The sequence below is a fragment of the Anopheles stephensi genome, chromosome X (assembly GCF_013141755.1).
Source record: "Anopheles stephensi strain Indian chromosome X, UCI_ANSTEP_V1.0, whole genome shotgun sequence".
Classification (NCBI taxonomy): domain Eukaryota; kingdom Metazoa; phylum Arthropoda; class Insecta; order Diptera; family Culicidae; genus Anopheles; species Anopheles stephensi.
In genome coordinates this window covers 4,865,861-4,892,977 of record NC_050201.1, presented here as the reverse complement: position 1 = coordinate 4,892,977, position 27,117 = coordinate 4,865,861, and the positions used below count along the sequence as shown (strand labels likewise).

The 27,117-nt window shown below is 47.8% G+C and overlaps 4 protein-coding genes across 11 annotated transcripts in view; 2 read left to right on the top strand and 2 right to left on the bottom strand.

Annotated features, from left to right (window-relative positions):
* LOC118505862 overlaps nt 1–18,584 on the bottom strand; it is a 71,495-nt gene extending 52,911 nt beyond the window's left edge. For 3 of the 8 annotated variants that reach the window (XM_036042249.1, XM_036042306.1, XM_036042316.1), the window contains exons 1-2: nt 18,499–18,584; nt 11,419–12,089 (exon numbers count right to left, since the gene is read on the bottom strand). The gene's annotated coding sequence lies outside the window, so the exon portion shown is untranslated. The other 5 variants (XM_036042260.1, XM_036042270.1, XM_036042280.1 and 2 more) reach the window with 5 other exon arrangements.
* A 1,251-nt stretch (nt 18,585–19,835) lies between these two features.
* On the top strand, nt 19,836–23,559 carry LOC118502977 (protein scarlet). Its single transcript, XM_036035794.1, has 4 exons — nt 19,836–20,900; nt 21,686–22,560; nt 22,631–23,201; nt 23,281–23,559. Exons 1-4 carry the CDS (start codon nt 20,414–20,416, stop codon nt 23,451–23,453), a joined length of 2,106 nt encoding a protein of 701 aa, XP_035891687.1. The 5' UTR covers nt 19,836–20,413; the 3' UTR covers nt 23,454–23,559.
* Nucleotides 23,560–23,941: 382 nt separating this feature from the next.
* Nucleotides 23,942–26,188, top strand: LOC118516610 (zinc finger protein 551). Its single transcript, XM_036062587.1, has 2 exons — nt 23,942–24,474; nt 24,549–26,188. Exons 1-2 carry the CDS (start codon nt 24,256–24,258, stop codon nt 25,533–25,535), a joined length of 1,206 nt encoding a protein of 401 aa, XP_035918480.1. The 5' UTR covers nt 23,942–24,255; the 3' UTR covers nt 25,536–26,188.
* On the bottom strand, nt 26,172–27,056 carry LOC118516617 (39S ribosomal protein L22, mitochondrial). The gene has a single exon (XM_036062592.1). It carries the CDS (start codon nt 26,880–26,882, stop codon nt 26,232–26,234), a length of 651 nt encoding a protein of 216 aa, XP_035918485.1. The 5' UTR covers nt 26,883–27,056; the 3' UTR covers nt 26,172–26,231.
* Between the last annotated feature and the right edge of the window lie 61 nt (nt 27,057–27,117).

Genomic DNA, 27,117 nt, shown 5'->3' with positions numbered 1-27,117 from the left:
ACTCGGTGAAGGGCTCTCAATGACACTCCGGCCAGGGGCAATGCGGACAAAGAAGAGGTTGTGGAGAAAGAAATTGAGTCGCTGGGACGAATGTAACGACGCGTGCGGATTGGACTGTCCCTTGAAATGGACTTGAATGAAGTTTTTTAATTGCATTTAGCTAATAGCAAGCGATAGATACTCTTTGCGAGTTGGAAATCCTCGATCGCGACCGTTTAAACCCACGTTGTAAGCGTCGATCTCGAGCGAGGTCAAAATGGCATCGAATCAAGTATTTCGATCAGTATACCAGCGTCTCTGGATCAAATCCCCATCGAGAAGAAGCTATAGTGTTTAGCACTCTGATTATTCCTCAAGGGTTTAATTGAATCTTTACGTGAAAAAAAATTCTACTTCTTTTCTAATCTTCTTAAAATTCTTTGCGGTCTTTTGAGAGGTCTTGGCATTTTCTTGACTTGATTTACCTCGTAACAGGAGGATAGTCATTACTGCGGAAAACGTTTTGAAAATAGCGTTATCTAACGCAACAATGAATCATATAAAAATGTGCCAACCAACAACCAACACAGCAAATCGAAATCATCACTACACTCACCCCAACGATCACATTCTTCAACAATCAGAAATCGGAGAATCGGATGTGTCTAGCAGCAGCATATCTTCTCTGATGAACTATGAACAGCCAAACCCCATCCGCATGACAAAAGTGGCAGCATCGGCGTTCCTCGTCAAGAGAGAGAGAGAGGAAACGATTCAAAGTCTCTTTTATTGCGCTGATTCAACGTACCCCAGCAACTGGATTCAAGTTACGCCGAGGCTTCAACGAGGAAGCATCACATGACGCTACTGTCCCTGTTTTAGAACCACAAAACCCCGGAAGCACTCTCCTCAGCCAAACGCTTCCAATGTCACCAGGACGGACCGAACCGGACACGGTAACGAGAGGAGTGTTGAGTGTCTTATCGATGGTTTGGCCCAGCCCAGCTCGGTCCGGCCGCCAGCCGCCGATTAAATTTCCTCCTTTTTCCTGTGAAGCTAGAAGCAGGAACAGGCAGAAATTAACCGTGCTGAGTTGAAGGTTAGCCCGGTGGGTTTCTCCGATTCCTAGGGAGAGGATTTTTTTGTTGTTGTTGAACGCCTTTCGGAAAGGAAATTAAATCAAGCGGATAGACTTGACTTCTTGCTTGGTCCTAAAACTGGTATAGCTCGCCACCCTGGGTCCGAGCTGTCGGCGAAGATTTCCGCACAAAATTTGACGTCCAAATATAAAAAAAAAACGCTGGCTAGCTTTGTACGATGGGCAACTCAACGGCGTTTTATCGGCGCCAGGAACACGTAACTGGACCCAGTTCGCCTTTCGCGTGTCACAGCGTAACCTGCCATACTTCCTTACAACATCAACGGTTTCCTTCGTCTGTCAATCTCATGTAGGAAACAACAACAAGTGGCTGTACGAGTATTGTTGGAGTTTTTGATATCGCTGAAGAGTTAAATCTGCTCGGTATATTATTTGTGGAGCAGTTATTTGATTTTGGAGAAGAGGCAAAGTTGCATGTTTCGACTATAGCGCGTCTAGTGCTTCTGTGGTCTTTGAAGTCTTCAGTAGGGATATTGCAATTTGTATCCAGTATCCAGTTCAGATGCTGGAAGAACGTAGCTCAAGATAAGGGTAGCTCATTATAGCGATACAGCTGCCTCCAGTCTTGTCCAGCTTCCGAGCTGAATAGTTCGAACAAGCAATCTCCTGAGGAGGATATTTCATTACAGCTAAATAACTGAGAACTCCTGACGAACTCACGCACTTGAAGCTCGCTTATGGTAAGGCACTTCCACGTATGCTCGGATGCTCCTAGCTAGAATGATTGTAGCCATCAAATGTCTAAACTCCAACACCAAAAAAACCTCTAACGCATTAATGACGCCAAACATCTTATTTTCATCAAACTTAAACAAATATTGTACTTCTAGTTTGCTTGGTCCCACATAAACTGACTGCGAAAAGCTAACCTAGCTTACCGAGAATCGAAACAACTAATGAAATGTCTCATCCACAAAGCCATCAAACCGCGAAACTGAGTTAAGCGCTAGGCTCACCCCACAAACCCTAAGGTGAACCACACCGAGCGCGAACGTCATCCAATTTGCGTCCGGTAACAGTGTTGGGTGCCTGTGGTTGGTGAACCGGAATTTCTAGCCCTATCTTGTACAAATACTTTCTTCACCTTGTCGTTCCCCCCCCCCCTCCCCCTCCCCTGTCCGTTCGTATCCGTTTGCCTGTACATCATCATCGCATCAGCAAGATGCAAGTACAGTGTTTACCCGTGGACCGGTCACCTCGATTTCAAATAGCCTAGCTATGGCTGACAAGATAACGACTGTCCACCCTAGTTGCCATCGTCGATCGTTGTCGTCGCTGGGTCGTCGTCGTCGTCGTCGTCGTCGCTGTCTATCTATCGTCTCCAGTCTCCACACGCAGACACATCCTCTCCCTCCCTTCCTCTCTAGTCGATTTGGAACGGTCCGTTTTTATCGCTCAAAGGAAAGCGAAACAGCACGAGCCAAAAAGGGTTTTTCGGTTGCCTTTTCTTTCTTTCCTCTAGTACTCCCTGTTTGATTCTCGCCCTCGATTCTTGCGCCCGATGACTACACAGCACCCGTAACGAAATTCATCATCACACACGCCACGTATCGAATCGAAATCGGAACGAATGTCAGGCAACAGCGGCATCAGGAAAAAGAAAAAAAACGTGAAGGAAAAAAAAAGGGCAATAAACCTTCTTCCCACCACACTGCCCAGGCTTACCTTTAGGGAAAAGACCCTTGGGTGGATATTCCGGCACAAGAATGTTCACACTTTCAGCACGGTGCGCGAAAGTTATGCACGACGGGAATACGAAGTAGCAGCAAAAAAAAAAATCCACCCCCAAGCGGGCGTGTGTGTGTGTGTGCAGGAGGGACAGATCACCTTGGTATGTTCGGAGACAAACGTCGCCGTCGTCCGTGGCAGATGCCCGTGATGCCAAAATATTTTCCAACGCGCAAGCGAAACACTGGTTGCGCGATGAACGCAAAAAAAATGTTCTCTTGGAGGTGAGAGAGAGAGAGAGAGAGAGAGAGAGAGAGAGAGAAAGTCCAGAATATCACATCATCCGTTTGGGGGCGGATGGGTCGGTGGGCTGCAAAACTGTCAAAAAGAAAGGGAAACAAACCTCCCAACCACAGATACACTTACGTCACGACGTGACCGTGTGTTTCAAAACAGTAACGAAAAAAAAAAATTCGGGAAAGCGAGAGAGCGAACAAGGAAGGGAAAACAGGGTGGAAAACCCTTCCCATTTCTAGCCGAGGCATAGCAAATCCACCGTTCGCCGTAAATTTTTGACTGTTGCAAGGTGAAAACCGAGATCTGTGACCTGTCTTACCATGCTGACCTACCTTTCCACCGGAAGTAGTCGTGTGTCTGTGTGAGCCTCCGTTTTGGTGTTTTTTTTCCAAAACCGTGTGCACCTTCGCGTGAATCAAACCCATTCATTGGGGGGGGGGGGAGGGAAAACCGGTGGAAAAACATCCACGAAAAACCCTCAACCTCATGTCAGGACTTTCGTTCTACAGTTTTGTTTGTCTTGTCACAGAAGTCCACCAAGGCGGGTTAGTTGTAAAAGAAAAAGTGTCATGGTGGAAGGGGGGAAAAACGAAGAAGGAAAACACACACTTGCGCTCACCCATCGGGCACTCCATCCTTTGCAACTCACACACATTGCTACATTGAGCCGTGTTTGCTTGTGATGAAAAATAGTGTCAGTGCCAAAATAAAAATAGATCTTTGCCAAACAAACCGAATGACGGATCAGGGGTAAAAGCATTCGGAACGAATCGGTGATGGAAGAAAAAAAGAATGGAAATCGTGATGAAAATGGAGCGGCTTTTAAGAGAAAATCCACTTTCATTTTTAAATATAATATAGTAATATATTGATTAAAAATTTAATAAATAGTTGGAAAAAATTTATTCAATGTTCAAGAATGACAAAAGAAATAGAAAAAAGCAAACTGATCCCACTAAAAGAAGCAAAGAACAATACAGTAAAAAAAAATCGTGTGGATGTGTTTTATGGGGTATTAACATTCAAACACACAAAACTCACACCCGTGACACGTGCCTGGCCCGACCCGACTAGCTTTGGCGGTGGGGTTTTTTTTTTGGTTGCTTTTCTTTCGCACGAGTACGTGCCGAACTCGTAACACACATTCCGAAAACCCACAGATATGTGTACCCCGGCACCCGGAAAACCCCTCCCCGCACATGGTAAATTTTCTACACGCTTCAACACCGGCGCTGAATTGTTTTTCCCGCTTTCCGCGAACCGGACAAACGAGGCGGAAAACGGTTGTTGTGCAATGGTTCGTAACAGATTCGTCGTGCGGGTCCATAGCCACACGCAAAAATCGGTGTGGAAAAATATTCCGTAAGCAACACCCGGGCGAGGGCAGGCGGAGGCGTAAAGGGAAGAAGGTGAGGAATTGTCGGTTTTTGTTCACAAGTTGGTATGACCGTTTGATTGGTCGTCCCAAAAATCGAGAGGCGAGAGGGAGCGCATGATTCGGTGACAAATATCGATTGTGGCATGATTTACGCTCGAACTGGAAGGTTAATTGTGATTCGTGTTTCCAATCAAAATTCATTACTGCGGGGTACATTCTTCCGTTTTGTGGTAAAAAAATACGATGAGCCGAGCCGAACTGGTTTGGGTGATATAGAGGATTTAGCGCCGGCCGCCTTATCAACCGTTGCCGGTGTAAGTGATAAGAGGCGGATAAGCGATGCAGCTAGATGTGCCCTCCCTCGGTTCAAATCCCAGATATGTTGTGTTTCGTTCTCGTCTTCGCTTTTCTGGAGTTAGGATGACCTAATAAACTACATCGGTGGGGTATGTATGTGTTTCGCATCAGTATAAAATCGGTAATCTCTCAACAATGTTTGTGAACAACTATCTAAGTTCTCTCTTCTACCTGGTACAATTATTCATACTTATAGCAATATGAAAAATATATTGCTCATTATTCGACCTTCTCTATACCAACAATCCCCCCCAGCAGCTGTAGCAGAACCCATGAATAGTGTCTGGAATTATCGCCGTGCTTTTTTTTACACACACACTCCTTAAACAAGCCTCCGGGTCCGGGGGTAAATCGATACCGGGAGCTGGGGCCCTGTGTGTTTTATGCTGTAAAGTGAATACACGCGAGCGCGCGGCACACAGCACAAGACCTTTTTGCGCGCCCTTTTCGTCGTTGGTTTTAGCTTTCCTAGAATGGCACCCCTCCTAGATCAACCAACGTGCCCAAGGGCCAACGGTATCCAAAGCTTGGGCCCCTCCGAAACGCGCATAAAACAGAACTTTTCACACTTCACGGCACGTTAAATTTGCAACAACTGATACTGCAGTTTGTTTTTGCTCTCTCTCTCTCTCTCTCTCGCGCTGATCCTCCCTGCTGCTTACATTGCCTCGCAAGACGAGTCCAGTCGAAAGACGCCCAAGGGCCTGTTCGAGCCGTCCCATTTGCAACGCTTTAAAAGCGATGATTCGAAGATCGCAGGTAACCGCAGCGGGAAGGGAGGGCGAGAAAAGTAAAACGGCACCATTGCAACGCTTGATTTTTACGAGTCGCTTTAGGCTGTTTGCGCCACGGCAATTGAAGAAAACAGGGCTTTTTGTTGACACAGAAATTAGCGCCATTAATTGTATGGCAAAAAAAAACCTTTTATTTGGTGAGAACATTCACTCAAAAGCTTTAATTATGAGGGTTACGATGATCTTCTTCCTTGGCACTATACAACCTCGGGAGGTCTTGGCCTGCCACATTTCTGGCTTTCTATGACTTAATTTTACCCGCAGTAAAGTAGTCAGCCCTACGTACGGGGAGGCGTTCTGGATGGGATTTGAACCCCGGTCCTGCCGTGTGAAGACCGGCGCCGTTATCGCCTCGGCCGTAACCAGACCGCCTCAACGATGATCTACTGTTTGCTATTGCTCGAATGTTTGACAGAAGCTGGAAAACTTTCCAGAGCATCAAGTCATCAAAGAGCCTCAGACGTTCCTGTCTTCCTTCCTCTGACGTTTCGCTAAAACCTCTTACGCAGCGCAAAAAAAAAAAAACAAACTACGCCACCAATCCCCATAAAAGGTAAATTTAAAGTCTCGAAACATCCGTCCCGAAACGTTTCCTTCCACGCAGACTCTCGCAACCACACACACACACACACACGCCAACTAGCTAGCTAGATGTCGTCCCATTCATTAAACGTTAACTGGTCGCATATGTGGCGCGCTATTCTCACATGCATGCTATCGTTTCTTATGACCAGTTTTTTGTGGACGTTAATGTTCAAGGTAACACACCATCAGAAAAAGAGGCAAAAGGTGAACAGTTAGTGGATTACAATTTATTTGTTTTTTGTACTGAGAAGCAATTGATGTTTTACATCCCACACGCCAAATTGTTTCATCACCCGGGATGGCACATTATATTTTGCCCCGGAGAAGAAATGACGAACTAGAGCGCGATAGCCTTTACCTTTAACGATCTCGTCTGGTCGGCATAGATACGGGTAGGGCGATACAAGACACAACAACTCATCGCCCGGAGACGTTAAGTTTGCTGACATCATTTGCTGGACAAGACAGTAACAAAAATCGCCTATCGTCACAACATTTCGTACGCAAGAGACACACACACACACACACCACGGACAAATGTTTAAATCGTTCGAAACAAATGCGCCATCCCGGAGCTCAACGGCACCCAACCGGAATCTGTATCGGGAGAGGTCGTGCCAAACTGACGCCGGAAGTAAAGGCCGGAGAGCAGAACGGTGCAGGGATAGCAGAGGAAAGGGGGTGGGGGGGGGGGGAGGACTGAACTGACCCCATTAACAGGCGAACACATTAGCATGCAAGGCGAACGGATGCAAATGGCCGGCGAGACGACCTTAGCAATGATATGCTGCCGTGGAGCTGTGCACTACTACCCCGAAGGCCCGAATGACGACGACGACGGTGGTGACGACATTTGCGACGGATCAGCTGCAAAACTTGCTAATCCCCGACCAGGTGGGGGTGGGGATGGGAGCTGGTAGGCGGGGTGACGGATGTGGAATGGTAATAAAAATGGTAAGTTTATGGGGAAAGGATTAGGGTGAAGATGGATGAAGATTGCTTTTAATGCTGCACGGCAGAGCTTTAAGAGTGTGCTGCAAGGACACGAGAAAAAATGCTATAACTTTTTTGACAAAAGAAAACAACAATAAAACAAACACAAAATAACATAAAAAATGGACAAATTAAGAATTAAATAATTTGAAAAGCTAACTTACATAAAAGTAGGTAAAGAGTTTTGAAAAGAAAAGAAAACCAAAGAAAGGTGGACAAAAGAACAAAACGAAAAGAAGGAAATAAAATAAATAAAAGTTTGCCAAAAAGTACAAATAAATTACAAAACAAAATAGTGATGAAAAAAGATAAAACGAAAAAGAAAGCACGAACAGTGTACCAAGAATAAAAAATAAAATAATAAAGAAAATGTAACGATAAAAACATTTCAAACAAAACAAACAAAAGTAAATAGTGAAGAATCAATCAATAAAATAAATTCAAAACAACAAATTCAAAATAAAGAATTAATAAAATTAATTCAAATCGTTAATTGTAATTGAAAATTTAAAAAAACTTTAAAATATAAAGTAAAATAAATATTACAACCAATAAAAATATCAACATCTTCACGAAAGCAACAGTGCCTGGTTGGAGTCCCATGGTCTTGGTGGTGCGAGCGAGAGGTCATGGCGCCTGTACGATTGTGGTTCATTGTTGGCAATTGAGCTTAATTCTAGCAGCGTCCCAGCAGGGCTGGGCCGACGGTGCAATGCTGGTAACTGGCCATATATCAGTCAAGGTGAATTTCATTAGGCGCGAACGGACAGAAAATGATCAGCGAGCCATTTCAACTTTGAGGCAGAAGTATCACAGTCTTCACAGAGATCGAAACTGTTCTGCCAAATTAGTACACCAGCAACACCCAAACCAAGGAACAAAACGAGAACGAGAGAGGGAGAGAGAGAGGAAGAGGGTGCGAGAAGAAAAAAAAACAACCGCACGAAACAATCACAGTCAGTTACGATAGAGAAAGTTAGCATAAAAATCGATTGGTTATAACCGGGAGCGATCCAGAGATCAGCCGTGCCTTTCTCCGTCAACCACGCGCCTGCTTGGGCTCGTTTTCTCTTCTGCTCCATGGTTTATTCATTCTTTTGCTCCCGTTTTTTGTTTCCCCTTTCTTTTATTTTTTCCTGTTGCATTTTTTTCCCCCAATCGTGCCCTTTTTACTGCTGTGCAGCGTTCAAGCCACACGTTCATTCTCGTCTGCTTGCTAGCAGTGTTGTGCTTTTACCTTTCTGTTAAGTGATCTTGTTTGACAGTTGCTTAACTTTGCAAAATGGAGAGCGTTTAAAGGGAGGACTCAGACAACGAGATCTCATCAGTGAAAACAGCGCGAGAAGACCTAACCAACATCCAACCGTAGAAAAACAGGCAAGGCCAACTGTATCCGTACAGCAATGGCAGAAGAAAAGCAGAACACAGGTACGAAACGAGCACGAGGAGACAAAAAAAAACTAAACCAGTGCAAAACTGGGTGCAGAAGAGCATAAAAAGCTCACACACACACACGGGTGGTTAAACAAAGTGACACAATTTACAACAACGCCATTCTCTCCTTCCATGTTGCCAGGGCCAAGCCTGCATTAGTAAGCGGGTGGATATAATGCAGCGAGGGGGCTTTTTTCTTCGGGCCCGTGCGATCTGAAGAAGAGGGAGAGTAGCAACAGCAACCGAAGAAGAAAAAAAACAGCAAGACAAGCTAGAGAAGAAGCGAAAGAGAAAGCCAACGCTAGAAAGGCCACACTAAAGGGCCGAGCTGCCAAAGTCGCTCGGTCTCCAAAAAAAAAACCGCCCGAGAGCTACCGGCGAATCGTGGACGCGGTTAACAGACGGAAACCCTTGAGCATGGGATCCGGAATTAATTCCAACACCTCGGTACCAGCTCCCTTCCAGCTTTCGTCTCCTGCCCACGTGTCCATCACCCGATTTTTTCGCAAAGCTCAGCATTCAAAATTTTTAAAGTGCATTATCAACGTGAAAACCATACAAGTTCGGCAGTGTATGTGAGGGTTGGTGGAGATTTTATTCACCCAACCAAATCCCACCACGATCCACCAGGTTGGTACACAGCGTACGGCATCATGCTCATTATGTATGCCCATGACTCCAGCAACAACAACAACAACAAAACGGCCGATTCGAAATCCATCCAAACCGGATTAGAGATGGTTGTGCGAGCGACTGCTCTGCCCTGCTAAGGCCGGATGGTGGTTTTTCGCCCTTCACTGTCCACAATTTCCCACACCACAAACATCCACTACTGCTGCTGCTGCTGTGTTGCAAGTGCACACGGCTTGCATCGCTGCATGGTCTGGTCTTCGGGTGCGAAAGAAACAGAAAGCGTTCTGCACAGCTTCCGTTGTGCTGTTCGGGGTTGTAAACTTTGAAAGGAAAGGACTTCGCCATAAAACGCCAACCATTTCTGTGCGCCGGTTCTATGCCATCAACCTCGAGCGTACAGGTTACCGGGCCGAATAGCTCTTTAGGTGCAGTTAAGCATTGTAAAACTTATATTGGAGCTAAATCACCCACAGACCCTGTAAATGAGTAGTTTGGAATCATTAGCAAGATTTTATGTAGCCCTTGGGTTGGCAACAACAACTAGAGCCCAACCGAGCAATTGGGTATTACTTTATTAGCTACAGCGGTGTTAAATCGCACACGGTTCACGGTGAAAGTCATCAATTGGTCGCGCAATGCTACCAGAAGTGCGGGTGTAAGTGAAAGTGATCCAATCGTGGAAAGGGGTCGCACAACACTATTGCTACTAAACAATTATTTTAAAATACTTCATACGATATAGCAAACGGAATAGAAACTATAAAATGAAAACAATTTGCTATGAAACATGCAGGGCATATAAGCGAAAGCCGTTATCATCGATGTGCTTGATTGATTCTTCGATCGAACAGCTATAACGCTTTAAGGCCCAATTTACACTTCGCTTTGCGTGAGTTGGTGTGCTGGTCTGGTGGGTAGACGTTAAGGCTTGATACACCGAAGGTTTGTGGTTCGAAACTCATTGTGCTTGAGATTACGGTTACTTTACTGTTGCGCAGAGAAAAATTAATCATTCGCTTATGGTATTTCGTACGATGATTGATCCTGTTCTGAGCCAAATGGAAATAACACAGAGTGAGAGAGAGAGAGAGAAAGAGAAGAGAGAGATATATCCTCAAAATCTCTTCTATATTAACCTTCTCCGAATCAGAATCTTGATATGACTCTCTATATAAATCCAGATTTATTTTTTAAATGCATTAGATGATGAGGTCTAAGATGACTTCAGCAATGTTTTGACAAGAAATGACAGCTTGACATGTCTTCTTTTTCAGCACTTCAACCGCGAGATGTTCTCGGCGTGGCGTTCTAGCTTGCTGGACTTGGTTTTAACCTATAGTTGGAATCCTGCATATCGGAAGATGGTATGAACCAACATAAAAATATTAAAAATTAAAAAAGAGGAAGCAAACCAATTATCATCCGCAATTCTTTTCCAAGAGCCAGATTATCTGTTGGCGGTCTTGGAAAACCCATATCTAGCTTCCTTGACTTCCTTAGCTAGATAGTCAGTCCTGGCTCCAGTCTAGACTTTGATCAACAGGATTTTCAATCAATTCTGCATAAATATGACAGCTGTCAGCGACTGAGCCCACCCGGGATAAGGTGCCGTAACATAATTGGGAGAAGGAAATGTCTTCAAACCGATGTGAATTGTATTCTGTTTAGTAATCTAGTTTAACCAATACGGCCAGGCAGTCCTTTATGAATAAAAAAATATATGACAGCTGTCAGAGGGTTAGTCCTGTTCGAGGATCTCATGATAATACTCATCGGAAAGATATCATCAGGAACAGAGACTTAACTACAAACCATAGTATCAAAACCAGATATCGAATGTCGTCTCGCCGAATAATTGTCCAGCTATAGAGATGTAATCAAGCCATACTAAACTAGTAATAGCAGGTCGAGATCTTTCAAAGTTCTAGAGCAAAGAATATTTAAAATTTACCAAACAAAGTAGGGTTCAAAAACGCTACTAATTAAACCAGGATTTAAATCGTGACTGCTATAATTTCATTTTTAGAAATCATTTTCAATTTTTTTAATTAAAAAGTATTTCCAAAAAAGCCCCCATTCCTTAAAACCCCTGCAGCTGTACAATTCCGAATTGTCTGGAAGAGAGTTACCACGATACATACCTTGATGGTGGGGTTTTTATTCGCTCCTCCTCCTCCGGCTGATGTTGCTGCTTCTGCTTCGGTGTTGCCTCTGCCTTTTCCTTCCACCTCCACTCGATACCGCCGGAATATGGTGCTGATTGTAGGTTTACTTGCCGTACGTGCGTGCGTTGATAGTTGCCCACTGATAGTGTGCGTGCTATTCGTGCCCGGTGGGAGGCTTGGATATCCAACCGACCGGCAAACTTTTTAGCAGCGCACCGAAACTGTGGCTTTGAGTGACGATTTGTTGACAAACGGTGGTTCCACAAGCGGAGCACACGCACACACACACACACACGCGCTTCATACACAAACACCCACGCAGACACCTTCCTGGTCGCTGTACATGGTGTCGCGCGTGGCCAAAGCCTGACGGCACGCTTGTCAGGACTGCGAATATTACGCAACTCGTTACACGCACTCACGCACGCACACACACACTATTGCACTGAGTAGACGCATTTTTTACACCAGCCCGGTCGAAGAAAATCGATCCCGCAAACTGCATATCCGGACGGTTTACCGGCGCGCGGTACGTTCCATCGGGGTTTCGGGTCAAGTTTCACTTTCAGCCCCTTTTTACGAGGAACGCCGCCTGAGCTGATGCACCGAGCGAAACGTTTTGGACTTTTATTTCTCTTTTCTTTCCTCTGCCAAACGAGCACACCGGGGGAGAAATGGGAGGGAAAATGAAAATTAAGATTTTTGGTTTTTTTTTGCTCTTTACACCAAGTTTTTCACCAATCCACCAATCCTCACTCGGCCATCCTCGCAGGGATGAATTTTTCATCACTTCACGCAAAACCGGTATTGCATCCGAAATGGAGCGACGCGTCTTGTTTTTTTTTTGTTGCTTTGGTTTGTTGTAAACCCGAAATGTCCTCGTGCCGGTATCACCACACCAACACCGTGGCACCGAGCGTCACAACGCTCGTGGTCGAATAGTCCCCGAACGAAGTCATTAGAGTCACGGCACGGGGACCCAAACTCACCACCGACAATGCGCGCGCACCGAATCTGTGGTGTGTTGTTTTTTTTTTCTTTCTTTTCCCGTGCTTTTCCGAGACGACGATTTTCCCAACGACCAGCCTGGGGAGGTATAGCGAAAAAGGCGGGCAAGAAAGGAGAGGTGCTATGCATACGTAAAACGCACACCAGCGTGCTGCTTGTGCGAGCGGGCGTCAATGGTGTGCGTGTTTGGAAGGATGTGATTGGAAAACGGAAAATTCGAACGGGGGGAAAAATCTGCACATTTTCCACACGCATGGAAAACGGCAATTGTTTAGCGAAGAGTTTAATTGCGTCCACTTCAAGTCTAGCCGGGCGAACGTGACATTTCTGTGTGCCGGCATCAAGATGGCTACGGACGAGAGGACGCATTGTTGTGGAAAATGTGGAAAGGGTTCCCCGGAGACGCTATTCGATCGATTGCTGTCTTGCTCTCTCTCTTTCGCTCTCTCTCTCTCTCAAAAGTCTATCAAAATTGTGCGAACGTAAACAACAGCGCGGCTTACAGATGTCACTAGTGTCACGCTAGAGGTAGACTCTTGGTAGGCTTCCTTCTCGAGTGCTCGTTTCTATGATACAGTTGGCAAGCAAGTTGACCATAACAAAAACCATCCAGTTGATTTGATTTGATGTGAACTGGTGATCGCATTTTTTGAGTTCTGTGATATCGCCGTACACCTAGCGGACCTTAAATACGTAATGCCAAGGGTGACGGAATCGGCGGCAGAGCACAATTCAGCTCACCTCCTTCCACACCTCAGCTCAGGTCAACGGTCCCGAGCGTTGCCAGTGGAAATCCGGCAGAAAATCATAAGGACATGTCTTGACTTCTCCCTCCTGCCTTAGTCTGGCATGCGTACAGCAAATGTGTCACCGTATTGCACTTCGGCACACTGGTGTGCGTGCAGCTTCCCTAGCAACATCGGCGTTCTCAGGACATGGCTCACCAGTGGGCACCACCAGTAAGGGTTTGCCGACATGTGCCACCACCGTGAGCCATGTTCGAGAGGGTCTCGGCCGAGAGTTGATTATTGGCAGACGGATTTGTATGCAGTTGCATGCACACCCATCCCGGGTACGTCCCATCTCGACACCTTCAGGCTACCGGTGGGAATAATGATTCTTCCTTTCCTATCGCCAAGATACCGCACAGCGGGCTACGGGTAGCTGCACATTACAACAAAACTACCATAAAACATCTTCATTTCCCATTGCCGAGCGCTCTCGCCGAGCACAACCAATAAAACCTCCACAAACGACAGGGAATGCACAGCAAAAAGGGAGAAAAAAAGCGCATGAACGTATCATGTTGCGCGGAAAAGTGATGCTGCAGGACACATTTTTACGCAATTCGTTCCGTTTGCTAACGCTGGTGCCTTGTACCGATCGCATGGGAAAATGGTGCGTTCCCGGAAAAGAGAGGTTAGCTTCTTTTTTTTTACCCCCGGGAAGCGAATAGAAAGGAAAGGCAAACTTGAAACAGACATACGCCTGTAGAACTTCGAACATGGTTGGTTGGTTTGTTCGATTCTGGAGACTTTGAGGCATGTGACATTATTCGTCCGTCTTACTCCGGACATGTGCATCTTCCAACAGTAGTAATGGGACATTTGGCAATAATTACAATTTTATGTAGAGGCATTTACCCCTCCCACCATAAAGTTATATTTAATGTACTTCTTCAACTCAAGGACTGCACTAGGGGGGCTTCATGGAAGTATGGAGTAGTCTCGCATACAACTGCGAATTGTGCCAGAGAGTCTGAGTTTTCTTTCCTATCTTCACGTCATCATAGACCAAAAGGCCGTGAATGTTCCGAGACTCGCTGGGTAAAATTTTTCGGGACCATCTACAAGCCGATCCAGTATCTCTACTAGATGGGTGTATCCTCTACTTCGCCTTGCTAACTAGACTTAATGACGTCTAGTAGTCGGATTGTCAGTCCTTATTCCGGAGGAACGATCAGGATGGGATTTTCGGATTTCCTGAAGTCCAGGACCGCTAGTTGTGTCCATCAGCCTCACCTATCTTGGGACATCCGATAAAATTTCGACTTCAACTTCAAAATCTTAACTTCACTATCATCCGCTCCGCCACTATTGTCTTCCCCTATCCGCCTGCATGCACTGTTACACTTGACCAAGTTCTAGGCAAACAACTTAAACGATACCAACTGTGCATGCCACCCTCTGCTTCTGCTTATCGTGTGCCAGGATCGGCAACGCACAGCAATCGGCTGCAGGCAAACAGGCAAATACTTTCATGTACCTTCAGAACCTCTACATTCGAGCCAAGGTCCCAACGTCAGGCACGTCCGCTCGGACCTAAGATGATGATTGAATGAAATTGCGCCCGCTGAATGTTGGGTCTTGTTTGTGGAGGATCGGTTTTTTTTTTTCTCTCCCTTTTCTTCCCGTCTTTCGCTCCGCTTCTTCCTCTTCCTCTTGCAAAAGATACATTGAACCGTGCAGCTTCGTACGCCACGCGCTTAATGGAGCAGCGGACATTCATTCAAATCTCGACTCACACCGTTAATGACAACCTCGTGAAGGACGGTCATCTCCGGCGGTGTGGCGACTCTGCCAAAGCAGACCTTTGGCAGAGAACACCACGCCGTTCTCCAACGTTCTCGGGGCTTCGCTCCCCGAGTCCTCCACCTGCCTCCCCATCTTCCGTGTGCCCCTTTTTTATCGTGCCATTCAACGTCTGCCTACCTCTAGCGTCGGTAGGCCCCACTGCATATGCGTTCGAGCGACTTCCTACAATAAAAGGCTTTATATTCCGCTCTTGCGCTTAATGTACGGGCGATGGAATCGTTGTATTCATTGGCTTGGCGTTTCTCTCGTTCCTGCCCGATTTCGATCGTTCGGTGTTCCCGTTTCGGACCGCTGGTGATGCATACGGCTCCCTTATTATGCTTCACCATCAACCTCACCTCTGTTCGCTTACCGAACGTACTGTCCCTAGGTCGGGCCGATGCTTTTGGCCGCATCAAAACCATCTTCTGGTATCTATCGACTGCGTTTTTTTTTTTTGCTTGTCTGCTTCATCTCCTTCGCCTTCTTTTAATGCCTTCCCGAACATAAACACCAGAAGCAGCAATAGCAAATAGCACAGCATAAAAGCATATAGGCTAAAGGCTGCCGACTATTGATGACTACGGCGACGACGACTACGATCACGATGATGATGATGATGATGTCGAAAAGGAAGGAGAAGAAGACAGAAGGAACATAATAAAGAGGGAGGGGGAAAAACCTTCCCGTCCGATGCACATCCTTCGCTTCTGGGACTATAGAGGGTTTGCTGATGGTAGGGAAAACCGAGGCAAGAAGAGAGGGGAGAAAAGTAACATCAGGAACAGAGTGGAAAGGAAGCGCTAGAGAAAAGCGAACGTGGTGAACGTTAAAAGCGAAGAAAAGCCGGGACACAAGAATAACAAGGCGACCTACGTGATACGGGCCGGAAAGCAAGCGGTGGAGAGGTAGCTTATATAGGAGGCACATTACACATTATAAAAAAACAGAGACGTGGAAGGCGATCACGGTCGAAGTGAACGGTACGGGGACTCGGGACGTTCGGTACGATCAACGTTGTGTTTTTCGATGTGTGAAAGAGAGAGAGAGCGCGCTTGCTGGCCGGCCGTCTGCCAAGACAGACTACGCGTATGTATGTTGTGGCCCGTAGAACAGGGTGGAGCGACAGAGAGTGCGAGAGACCCTGAAACACTGATGACTCTTCCTACCCCTAGGGAAGGAAGGGAGGGGGTTTTTGATCGTCGCTTCGGTGAGCGTCTTCTTGCCATGCTGTGTGTGTGTGCGTGTGTTTGTGCCGCCTGAAACTGATGATCATCGTTCGGAGTGGGTGGACTGCGCGAAAAAATCCGCCGCAACATTGCGACACATATGAGCCAGTCCCGAAGCAGCGCGATGACGTGGGCAGGTGACATTGCTGCGGACGCTGCTGAATGCCTGTGCCGCTTCACCATTGCACGTGGTGAAAGTGCGTGCATACAGGAAGCGAGTGCGGGGTAATGTCGAGAGGGGTGGGGGGTTGGGTTGCCGGGTGGCAGGAAGGGTTTTCGTTACCCAAATAGAAGGGAGAATCGATGTGTACGTGTTTTTGAGTGTGTGAGAGAGAGTGAGATACATTAATAGGAAGCAAAAAAATGCGTACCACTATAAACAGAGAGAGAGAGAGAGAGAACCCCCCCCCCCCCCCCCCGTTTGCTGTGTGCTTTGCTCTGGTCAATTCTTTTGCATTTGATTAATCCGCACACGCGTACACGCGCACCAATTCATTTGCAAAGCAATAAACATACACACACACGCGCGCGCGCATAAATACGCGCATATGTAGAGCCCGGTTTCGCTGGCTATGATCGCGGTATTATGCTGTTTAGTGCTCGTTGCTGTATCGTGATTTTTCGCGATTTCTCTCCCTCTCGCTCACCATCTCACTTTCGGCAAACTCGCTAAATCGCTTCAATCGCCGGCTGGATCGGTGACCGTGAGCCAACCACCAATTCCAGCTCACTGTGAGCGCCAGTGAAATTAATTATGATTAGATCATTCTCACTCCGCAGCATCTCATCACAACAAACATTGCGATTTCGCACATTAAAAAGGGAGGAGCAGCAGCAGCCACAAAAAAGCGCGGGGATCTATCCCGTCCGCCTTGGACCCTTTTCCCGGCCCTTTAATCCGAACGAAAGAAAAAAAAGTATGTACAACGCATCGAGCGACCCGGCCGAGACACCGTTTGACAGCTGAAGACGGTCCGTGTCGTCGACATTGATGGCGATGATGGTAGCGAGTGGTAGTAGTAGTAGTAGTAGTATATGACGTACACCGTTTGGAGGCTTTGTTTTCGCGCATTTGTCACGCGGGATCAAGCAGTATTGTGGATGCGATTCGGCAGGTAAAAGAAAAACGCGATATGCGTACCACCATTCTTCCGGACACTTTTGACAGATCACGATCACGGGAACGGCGCTGGCTGGCTGGGCGCTCGTGGGAGTTTGGCCACCAGCAAATGAACCGTAATGGATGCGTAAAGGTAAAGATAATGGGCTTTTGTGTGATCTTGGTACTGCAGCTCTCTATCTCGCTTTCGCTCGCTCGCCTTCCATCCTACGAGGTTACACACCTTCCCTTGGCCGGATGCTGGTATTGGTGGGGTACATCGAATAAATGATGTGCACGCACACCTCGGACGCAATAAACGCGACGAAGGCGCATCATCCGCGGGATGCCCGAAAGCATCAGCAGCGAGAAACGAAAAGAAAAATGAAGGGAGAATCTTTAGTGTTTTTTTTTTATCGTATTGATAACATGGCGCTGGACCGATTGGAAGATGAGCCTGGCCCGATCGCGCATACTGCACATGGTTGCCTGAATGATGCGTGAAGCTAATAGCGATGCATCGATCCAGCTGGTTAGGGACAAAATAGGACAGCTGATGCGTTCGCAACATACGGCCTTGCCTTCCCGTTGGTGTTCGAGTGTTGCTCACCGAGAAGCTCTAACGCCTCGCAGCGTAGATTTAAAATTGTTGTCGACCAAGCGAAGGTAGACACCTACCGGAGGGTTTGATTGTCGCAAAGCGAGAAGTTCCGTGCTCCTTTCTCTTCGTGCTGCTGCACTATTTTAACCACAGTTTATTTGCTTTTTCTGTTGTTTTTGGCGGAAAGTTGTGACACTACTTACGGATTGCTTTTTACCATCAAGCATAACACACACGCTCACACAGCTTTGGTATAAACTTCCGGTCCGGGGTTAATAATTTTCACCAACTCACTGGCTCGCAGGCGGGAGCGTAACGCACCAAGAGAACGTTGCGCCCGCCGGCACAAAAAAACCATCCATGTAAAAGCAACATTGCTCTGCCTGCATTTATCCTACATTGTAATGTGCCCCGATTCGTTTGATTTTTGTGCTTCAGTTCCAAAATTACTCGTCTTCTCGGATCCTTATGATATTTGTTATTGCAGAAAAAAAACAACCACACACACGCACACAAATGGTCGAAAAATTTCACATGCTTTTTTACCCGTCACCAAACGCACCGTCACACACCGTGAGCTATGGGGCAACACGCGAACACACGTCCTGACGCTTCGACGTTTGCTTAGGGAGTAACGCACATCCCGTTTATCCGTGGTATTCGATACATTAGCACGGATGATCCGTGCGCGGGTGAGCAGATTTGACAGCTTATGACGGGGGGTAAAATTGGGTGGTGAATTTGGTTTGCATTTTATTTCAGCTAAAATGTGCAATAAAATTGTTATTTATTCTCTTTTCAACCGTAGTTTTACTAAAAAAAACATGGCTTTAGAAGCATTGAAAGAAATAGCTTTATTACATACAAAAAATGGAAGAAAAATCATTTTTAGCATGTAGAAACTACACCAGGATCTTAACGCAGCAGTTTAAATAGAACTTCCAAGAAACAACACACCGATTCTTGCTATTATTAACAGATTCCACAGCTTTAGAAAATATATTTCTCAGTCACGTGTGCCAGAATGCGCCATGTTGAAATGTAAACGGTTTTACAAGATTTTTTTTTGAAAAGGCGTATAAAAACATCGCATACGGCATGAGTAAAGTGCTCGAACTGCTCGAACGGTGATGTAAATCAAACTTGATGCACGATTTTTTATTCAAGCAAAAACGTTGAAGGTTGGATTTGAAATTTTAACTGAATTTTGATTGTGTATGAAAACTATTGAAGTTTTCGGTGGTGTTCGCATTCTTCACTTTCTCTTCACCTTCCTTTTCTTTTACTTGGGCTCCAAAAACCTCAAGAGGTCTTGCCCTGCCATTTCTGGCTTCCTTGACATGATTTTATCCATAGTCAATATCCATGGATAGTCTGCGTACTGGGGACGAGATTCTGATGATATTCGTGCTCAAATTGTTAACCTACCTAGAGGATCAATTGCGGGTTCAACGCACCCGGAGACGTACGATAGGAGGAACTGGGAAACGAATATAGTATTGAGCATAATTTTAGCAACAACAAAAAAACGGAACTATTATGTACATCGACACGTGCATTCCAAGCCCGGTGCGTTACACGCACTGGTTGTTGCCGATGACGGAAAACCCCGGACTACATCAAAAGACACCCAATACAGGTGCAGTTAATGCGGGCGGTGAGAGTGAGAGACCCCCAATCATTACGCTCCACACCGCCAGTAAGCAGTCCCTTCATGCGCAGACCCTCGTGCACTAGTACGGATTCACTTAAGGGAAAATTACTACACATCGCAGTCCTTCGGTTTGCCCGTAGGACGTGCAGCCGCGCCAAAGTGTCGCCAGCGTGTACTGTCTAGTGTTACGTGGTACGGGTAGAACCGGATTCTTGGCCAGTTCACACCTCGGCGAGTTGTCGTGAATGAATCCTTACACCTCTACAGCGCGCCACCCATCCGTCCGTCCGTGTGTCCATGGAGCGAAGCATTTCATGCGAAGGAAACCGCAGCACTGCCAGCCCATCGTTCCGATATTGATTTCCGTGCGTGGTACGTGGTGTACGGGGTGCCGGGTTCTTTGGTTACAGTTTTGCATCCAACTGTCTTCTCCATGCACGGCCTCCGCCATTTTAACGCCAGTTTCAAACCGAACCCGAGCTGGGAGTGTGTGTGTTTTTTGTACAGTTTTTTGTGGGGGGAAAGCCGACTGGCAGTTACTCTACCCTGGACAACAATTCAGTTGGAGCTGGATCGTGTAGCAGTACGCATCGTAATTGAGGTCCCCTTGTTACGGAAAACCAGACAACCCGGAGCGCTGTTGTCTATGTGTATGTAGATGTAGGTGGAGTGGTAGCATCAGGCTTTCGCGTCCTCGCCCATCTTCCAGGCCGGAGGTTGCGTTGGAAGTTGTGATCCGTTTTTTTTTTTTGGAGACTAGTTGGCCTAACCTTCTCTCAAGTGAAAAGTGGATGTGCGTGTGTGTGTATGGTGAGTGAGTGTTGGTTTGAAGATCCTTGTGCAAAAGCCGTGTGTATGCCACCAGTCATCACCGCCAGTTCCATGACCAAGCAATCCGCCATCAAACTGCTCAATATGGTGGCGAACGGACGCAAGAGACACTCGTCGATCAATGAGCAGCAGCTGGTGCCGCTAGAGCCGCCCGGAAGTTGCCTCTCGTCACCACCGGCCGGCCCTGCCAGCCGCTGCTATCAATCGTCGCTCCGCAGCTACAGCAAATGGTCACCGACCGAGCAGGGCGCAACGCTGGTCTGGCGGGATCTGTGCGTATACGCGACGGCTGGCTCGGCGACCGGTGAGCGTAATGGCGGTTCCGGCAGCCATCGTCCCTCGATCAAACGCATCATCAACAACGTGAGCGGTGCCGTCACACCCGGGACGCTGATCGCACTGATGGGTTCGAGCGGTGCCGGCAAGAGCACCCTCATGTCTGCCCTCGCCTACCGTACACCGCGTAAGTTAATCGGCGAAGCAATGATTCCACAACGATTCCCGGATCTCCGCAAGCAAAAAAAAAAAAACTTTCCAAATGTCCTACGGTGCGATCAAACTCTCCAAACCCCTTCCCGAAGTAGTTGAGGTGTGAATCTGTCCGCCATGATTAGCTATCTAGTTACACAGCAACTGCAATGCTCATGAAAACCAAAACCAGACGACTCAATCAGTCTCATCATCCGCTGTGGATAGCTTCAACGCAACACTCACCCTGAGCACTCTGTATTTAGCAAATATTATGTATCGTCTTAGTTCTGCTTAATAATGTCTTCCTTAATGCGTTTCTCCCTTTCCGGTGTATCTGAGGTCCGGCTCAGGTATTGTTGGTAGTCCTGCCCGCATTAACAGGGCTTCTTATGCGGCGGCTTCTTAACCGGTTTACACATGTATTTCTACGAACGGTACGATTTAACGTTGCGTACCGTTAAGGGGGGAGGGTACGGACACTCCAAAATGGACGTTTAAGTTGTTGTGGCACCTGAAGCCCTCATTAGCTATCTGGTGCTTAGATATTACAACTAGGCTCTTTCAAGAAACAGATCGAGAGCTCTGATTGGGTTAAATATGCTCCTCTACTCCAAGACAGACGCCGTTTGCTAGAGTCTTAATGTCCAAACATTAAAAGGTTTCTCTCCGACAACTCCACACGATGTGAGACCTAATCCCTTTCCCCTGGTTGAAATTTTTTCCTCAATTTGTGTGTGTCAATATTTTCACCGTTCACTCATTTTCGCCCACATTTAGCGGGAACAGTGGTGCAGGGCGACATACTCGTAAATGGACAACCGGTCGGCCCGTACATGTATCGGTTGAGCGGATTTGTGCACCAGGACGATCTGTTCGTCGGTTCGCTGACCGTACACGAGCACATGTACTTTATGGCGAAGCTGCGGCTAGATCGTCGCGTTGGCCACCGAGCAATCGATCAGACGATACGGGATCTGCTCGAACGGACCGGGCTGGCACGGTGCTCCGGCACCCGGATCGGTGAGGCCGGCGACGGAAAGATGCTGTCCGGTGGGGAGAAGAAACGGCTCGCCTTCGCAACCGAGCTGCTGACGAAACCGACGCTGCTGTTCTGCGACGAACCGACGACCGGGCTGGATTCGTACAGTGCGCAGGCACTGGTGTCGACACTGCAGCAGCTAGCCCGCCGCGGTACGGCCATCATCTGCACCATCCATCAACCTTCGTCCCAGCTGTTTTCCATGTTCGACCAGGTGATGCTGCTGGCCGAGGGTCGGGTGGCGTACGCCGGTCGTCCCCAGGACGCACTAGCCTTTTTCGCGCAGCACGGTCACGCCTGCCCACCGAACTACAACCCGGCGGAATATCTGATCGGTGCGCTGGCAACGGCACCCGGCTTCGAGAAGGCATCGCAGCGTGCCGCCCATCGGCTGTGTGATCTGTTCGCGGTGAGTGAAGCGGCCGGACAGCGTGATGTGCTGATCAACCTGGAGGTGCATATGGCCGAAAGTGGTGATTACCGGGTGACGGAGGAGCAGCATCTAACCGGACGGCCACACTGGCTGCACTCGACGATGTGGCTTACGTATCGCGCACTGCTGACTGTGGTGCGTGATCCTACCGTGCAGTATCTACGATTGTTGCAAAAAATTGTAAGTCGTGCCATTTCTCGGCGGGACCTTCGATAGCTTGATGTCATTTTCCCTCGTTTCTTCCCACCAGGCAATCGCACTGATGGCCGGCTTGTGCTTTACCGGCGCCATCGAACCGACCCAGCTCGGTGTGCAGGCAACGCAAGGCATCCTGTTCATACTCATCTCGGAAAACACGTTCACCCCGATGTACGCGGTGCTGTCCGTGTTTCCCGAAACGTTTCCCCTGTTTATGCGTGAAACGAAGAACGGTCTCTACCGTACCTCTCAGTATTACGTAGCGAACGTGGTCGCGATGCTGCCGGGACTCGTACTCGAGCCGCTCGTGTTCGTGCTGATCGCGTACTGGCTGGCCGCACTGCGCCCAACGTTCTACGCCTTTCTCGTGACCGCCGCCGCAGCGACACTCGTCATGAACGTATCGACAGCGTGCGGGTGTTTCTTCTCGGCCGCGTTCAACTCACTGCCACTGGCGATGGCTTACCTGGTGCCGTTCGACTACATCCTCATGATAACGTCCGGCGTATTCATCCACCTCAACACGATGCCGGCCGCAACCCGCTGGCTACCGTACATATCCTGGATGATGTACGCTAACGAGGCCATGTCCATCGCCCAGTGGGAAGGTGTCACCAATCTTAGTAAGACGCTTTCGTAACCAACCACCGGGATTCTGCTTCCGTACGCTAATGTGTCGCAACTTTTTCGCTTCCTCAACAGCTTGCTCGACCGTTGACGATAAACTGCCATGTCTCCGTACCGGGAACGAAGTGCTGGAACACTACAGCTTCAACGAGAGCCATCTGGCCCTAAATCTGTGGGCGATGGTGTTGCTGTACTTCTGCTTTCACGTGCTCGGCTATTTATTCTTGTGGCGCAAAACCAAGCGTTGAGATGGGTTGTGTAGTGACGGTTCAACTATTTTTTTTTTTGCGTTCGGCTGCCAACTAATATAATTCGTCTTCGTCCCGTTTAAATAAACTAGGAAACCAATAGCTACAAAAACGTGTGTTATTACTGATATTTTTACCTGGACGAGAAATGAGTTACTTAACAATTATTCTATTGACAATGTGATATACGGTAGCGAAACGACGGTTTAAAAACTTGTCCATCGAAGCACGTGCTCGGATCCTTTGAGTGGAAGTGTGCATTGAGGAAAAGGAAAGGAAAAACATCGCTTGTGGTGAGTTCGGTCTTCTGGGGTGCAATTGTAAACTGCGGCGCAAGCAGCTTCCAAGAGCCGAGTTTTGAGCATTTAATTCGTAAACAACTCTCTAAAATTTGTATTTACTTATTAGTAATAGAAAAAATAATACAAAAAAGCAAACAAGAAACAAAACACCCCATAATTGCACCTTAAAGTGGTGAATTCGTTTTATTCACCTCGCTACTTGACGTTCGCGTGTGGTGTGTTGGGGAAGGCGCATCATTTGTGCTACTTGGGAGTGTTTAGCAGTTTTCTTGTTTGTTTGTTTGTTTGTTCCCGGTAAAAGGCGCAATATTTTATTCCACGAGGGAATACAGAACAAACCCGCAGTGTTTGTGAAGACTTTCGTAAATTTATTTGATATCCGGTTGACTGAAACTGTCATCCTTAGCCCGCTGACGGTGACCAGTTCCCACCGTACTGCCGCGAGTGTGACCGCATGGTGCTATAATAAACAGTGTACCGCTCGGGCAATCGACACTAAAATGGCCCCCTACTCGTCCGAAAGCGAACATCAAGAGCCATCACTCGAGCGATCGGCACCGGCAATGGAGGGCGCGGACATTTTGAACGGGCTACCATCGAGCGCGGTACCGGAGTGCAGTGCCAGCAAACGGGGCCAACGGTACGCGTGCGAATTTTGTCAGCAAACGTTCAAACGACGGGACGAACACGACCGGCATCGCTTTTCGCACACCGGTGTGGTAAGCTGGAGAAAGCAAACTGCATCTTCCAGCAGTGTGTGTGTGTGTTAATGCTTTTCAATCTCACTTTCCAGTACGAGTACATGTGTCTGGAACCGGGCTGCGGGAAAGGCTACTCTAACCGATCGCATCTGCTCCGTCACACGCGCGCGAACCATCTCGAGCGACCGGTCCAATCCCAACCGGAGCTACCCTGCAAGCATCCCAACTGTACGATGAAGTTTTCGAACAAACACGCCATGAAGCGTCACTACCAGGTAAAGCACGTACTGGGCAAACCGTACGCGTGCGACGTATGCAGCGAGCGGTTCTGGCGCAAGTTGCAGCTGAAGCTACACAAGGTACGGCACACGGGCGAGTATCCACATCGCTGTGACCATTGCAATCAGGGTTTTGTGAATCTCAAATCGATGCGTGACCATCGCTGCAAACGGAACGCCCAAACGTGTGCCGACTGCTCGAAAGAATTTGCCCGCTGGACGGAGCTGGTGGCACATCGGCGGCTGGAACATCCGGCCGAGTTCCGGTGCGAACAGTGCGGTAAGCTGTTCCACACGAAGCGTAACCTTAATCTGCACGGCCGGGTGCATCGGGCGGACGCGGAGCGTGTGGTGTACGAGTGTCCGCATGCCGGGTGTCCTCGGTTTTACGAGCACGAGCGTAACCTGTACGCGCACGTCCGGGCGAAACACGATAAACGGAAGGGGTCGGAGCATGTGTGTCCGGTGGAGGACTGTGGGCGGGTGCTGGCCACCAAACAGAAGCTCGATCAGCACCAGAAGTTGCATCTGCGCGCATCGAAAGTGACCGGCCGGAAGAAAACGAAACCGGCGGCGGTGGAAGGATGTAGCAGTAAGGATGCGGTCGGTACGAGCAGCAAGGAGGAAACCACGGCCGAGAAGGTGGCTCTCCCGGTGAAGCTCGATCAAAAGAGCCAGCACGATGTTACCACCGACTCGGAGGTGGAAAACACGCAAACGGTGCAGGAATTGCTAGAATCGAACGTGCAGCTCTTGTGTACGCAGCTCGATACGCTACGTTCGAGTTTGGCTCCTATGTAGGTCCCACTCTGTGCCTCGGTTTTTTGAATTTAGGGATTTCGTTTGCCTATATTTCGATAGATATTCGGTTTTTTAATTCGTCTGTATTACTGCACGTCCAAAGCAAATTTCTTTTAGCTATTTATCGATGGTTTCATGCATGTACATCAAGTGCCGTATATTTCAAACAGCGAAGAAGATTAGGATGCATGCATCCTGATAGGGATATTAGGCTCAAATCATGTGAAAATCTAATTTAAGTGTAATGAGCGCCTTATTCTTTTTAATTAGTATCGGTTATGAATTTTGCTACGGCTTAGATAGGGTAGATGTTAATTATAGTTTTCTTTAAGGTGTTGTTTGGATAGTAATATCCAAACGCAAATCAATGCTTAGGTACTGCTTTAAGTTATCGCTTCGTATCCGTGCACACATCATCACGTGTTGCAGCCATGGATACGAAGCATATCGAGTTATTAGTTAAGTTGTTCTTACTGCAATATTTGTGGCAGTTGTAGCATGTAGTTTCAGGATTTAAACTCAAATTGTTTTTGCACGTTATCGCAAACCCATGTGGTGTACGTGTGTGCCCGGAAAGAATTTTCCCAATCGTTAGCAGAAAAAGAGAAAATATAGTAAGAGCGAGCGAATTATGCATACACAGATTAAAAACAGCCTGTTTTGCTATCGAGCTTTATTAAGCGCGTCCCACACTCTCTACAACGAACCAGTCACCTTGCGCTTTCGCATCGATTCTTCCCATTCGGCCAGCTGCTGTTCGCCCGTTTTCGGTGCCGGTTGATAGTAGTGTGCCGGTGGTGATCCTTCCTCCAGCCGGACAAAGTAATGGCAGTGTTTGTACTCGACCTCACCGGTTCGGCCGCGGCCATGGCGCCGCAAACCCTTAAACACGCGACCCTTCCCGCAGAACGATTCCGCCACCCAAAGGTTCGTCCGGAACTCGACGTTGTGACGCTTGACCGCCATTTCGACCGCTTCGAGGATGGCTTCCTTCACGAAGGCGGCACCCTGCTTGTCGATGAACGACAGCTGCTTCACTGCTTCGTCCACCGACATACCACGGACGAACGACGCCACGTACCACATCTTTTTCGGGCTGTACTTAAGGTTGGTCTTCTGGTGGCAGACGTAGGCGGGGCGCGGTTCCTCATCCGGAAGCTGTGGCGGATGGATAACCTTGTTGTACTGTAGCCACCGTTGCGGTCCGGTATTGTTGCCGTTCCAGTTTTTGGCCAGCGGGTTGCCGGTGTGTAGGCTGGCGGCTGTAACGAGCCGTAGGGCTGCACCGGTGGAACCACGTTCCGAGAGGGCGAGCCGTTTGAGTGTGTTTACGAGCAGAGTCACCATGGTGGTGTGAGTGGCTCTGTCTTTGATGGAAGTTAAAGGCGGAACGGGAGGTTTTTGCTGAGTTTTTGGTTGGTTTTTCCTTTCCGTTGGTTTAGAAAATTTTGCTCCTGGCCGGATTGTGGAGAAAAACACACACCGCGGTGTGTTATGTATACACAGTGACAGTAAACGTCAGTGACAGTAGAGTTCACGAGCGCTGTGTGAGAAATTCGAGCAGTCGGGCAGTATCGCGGTA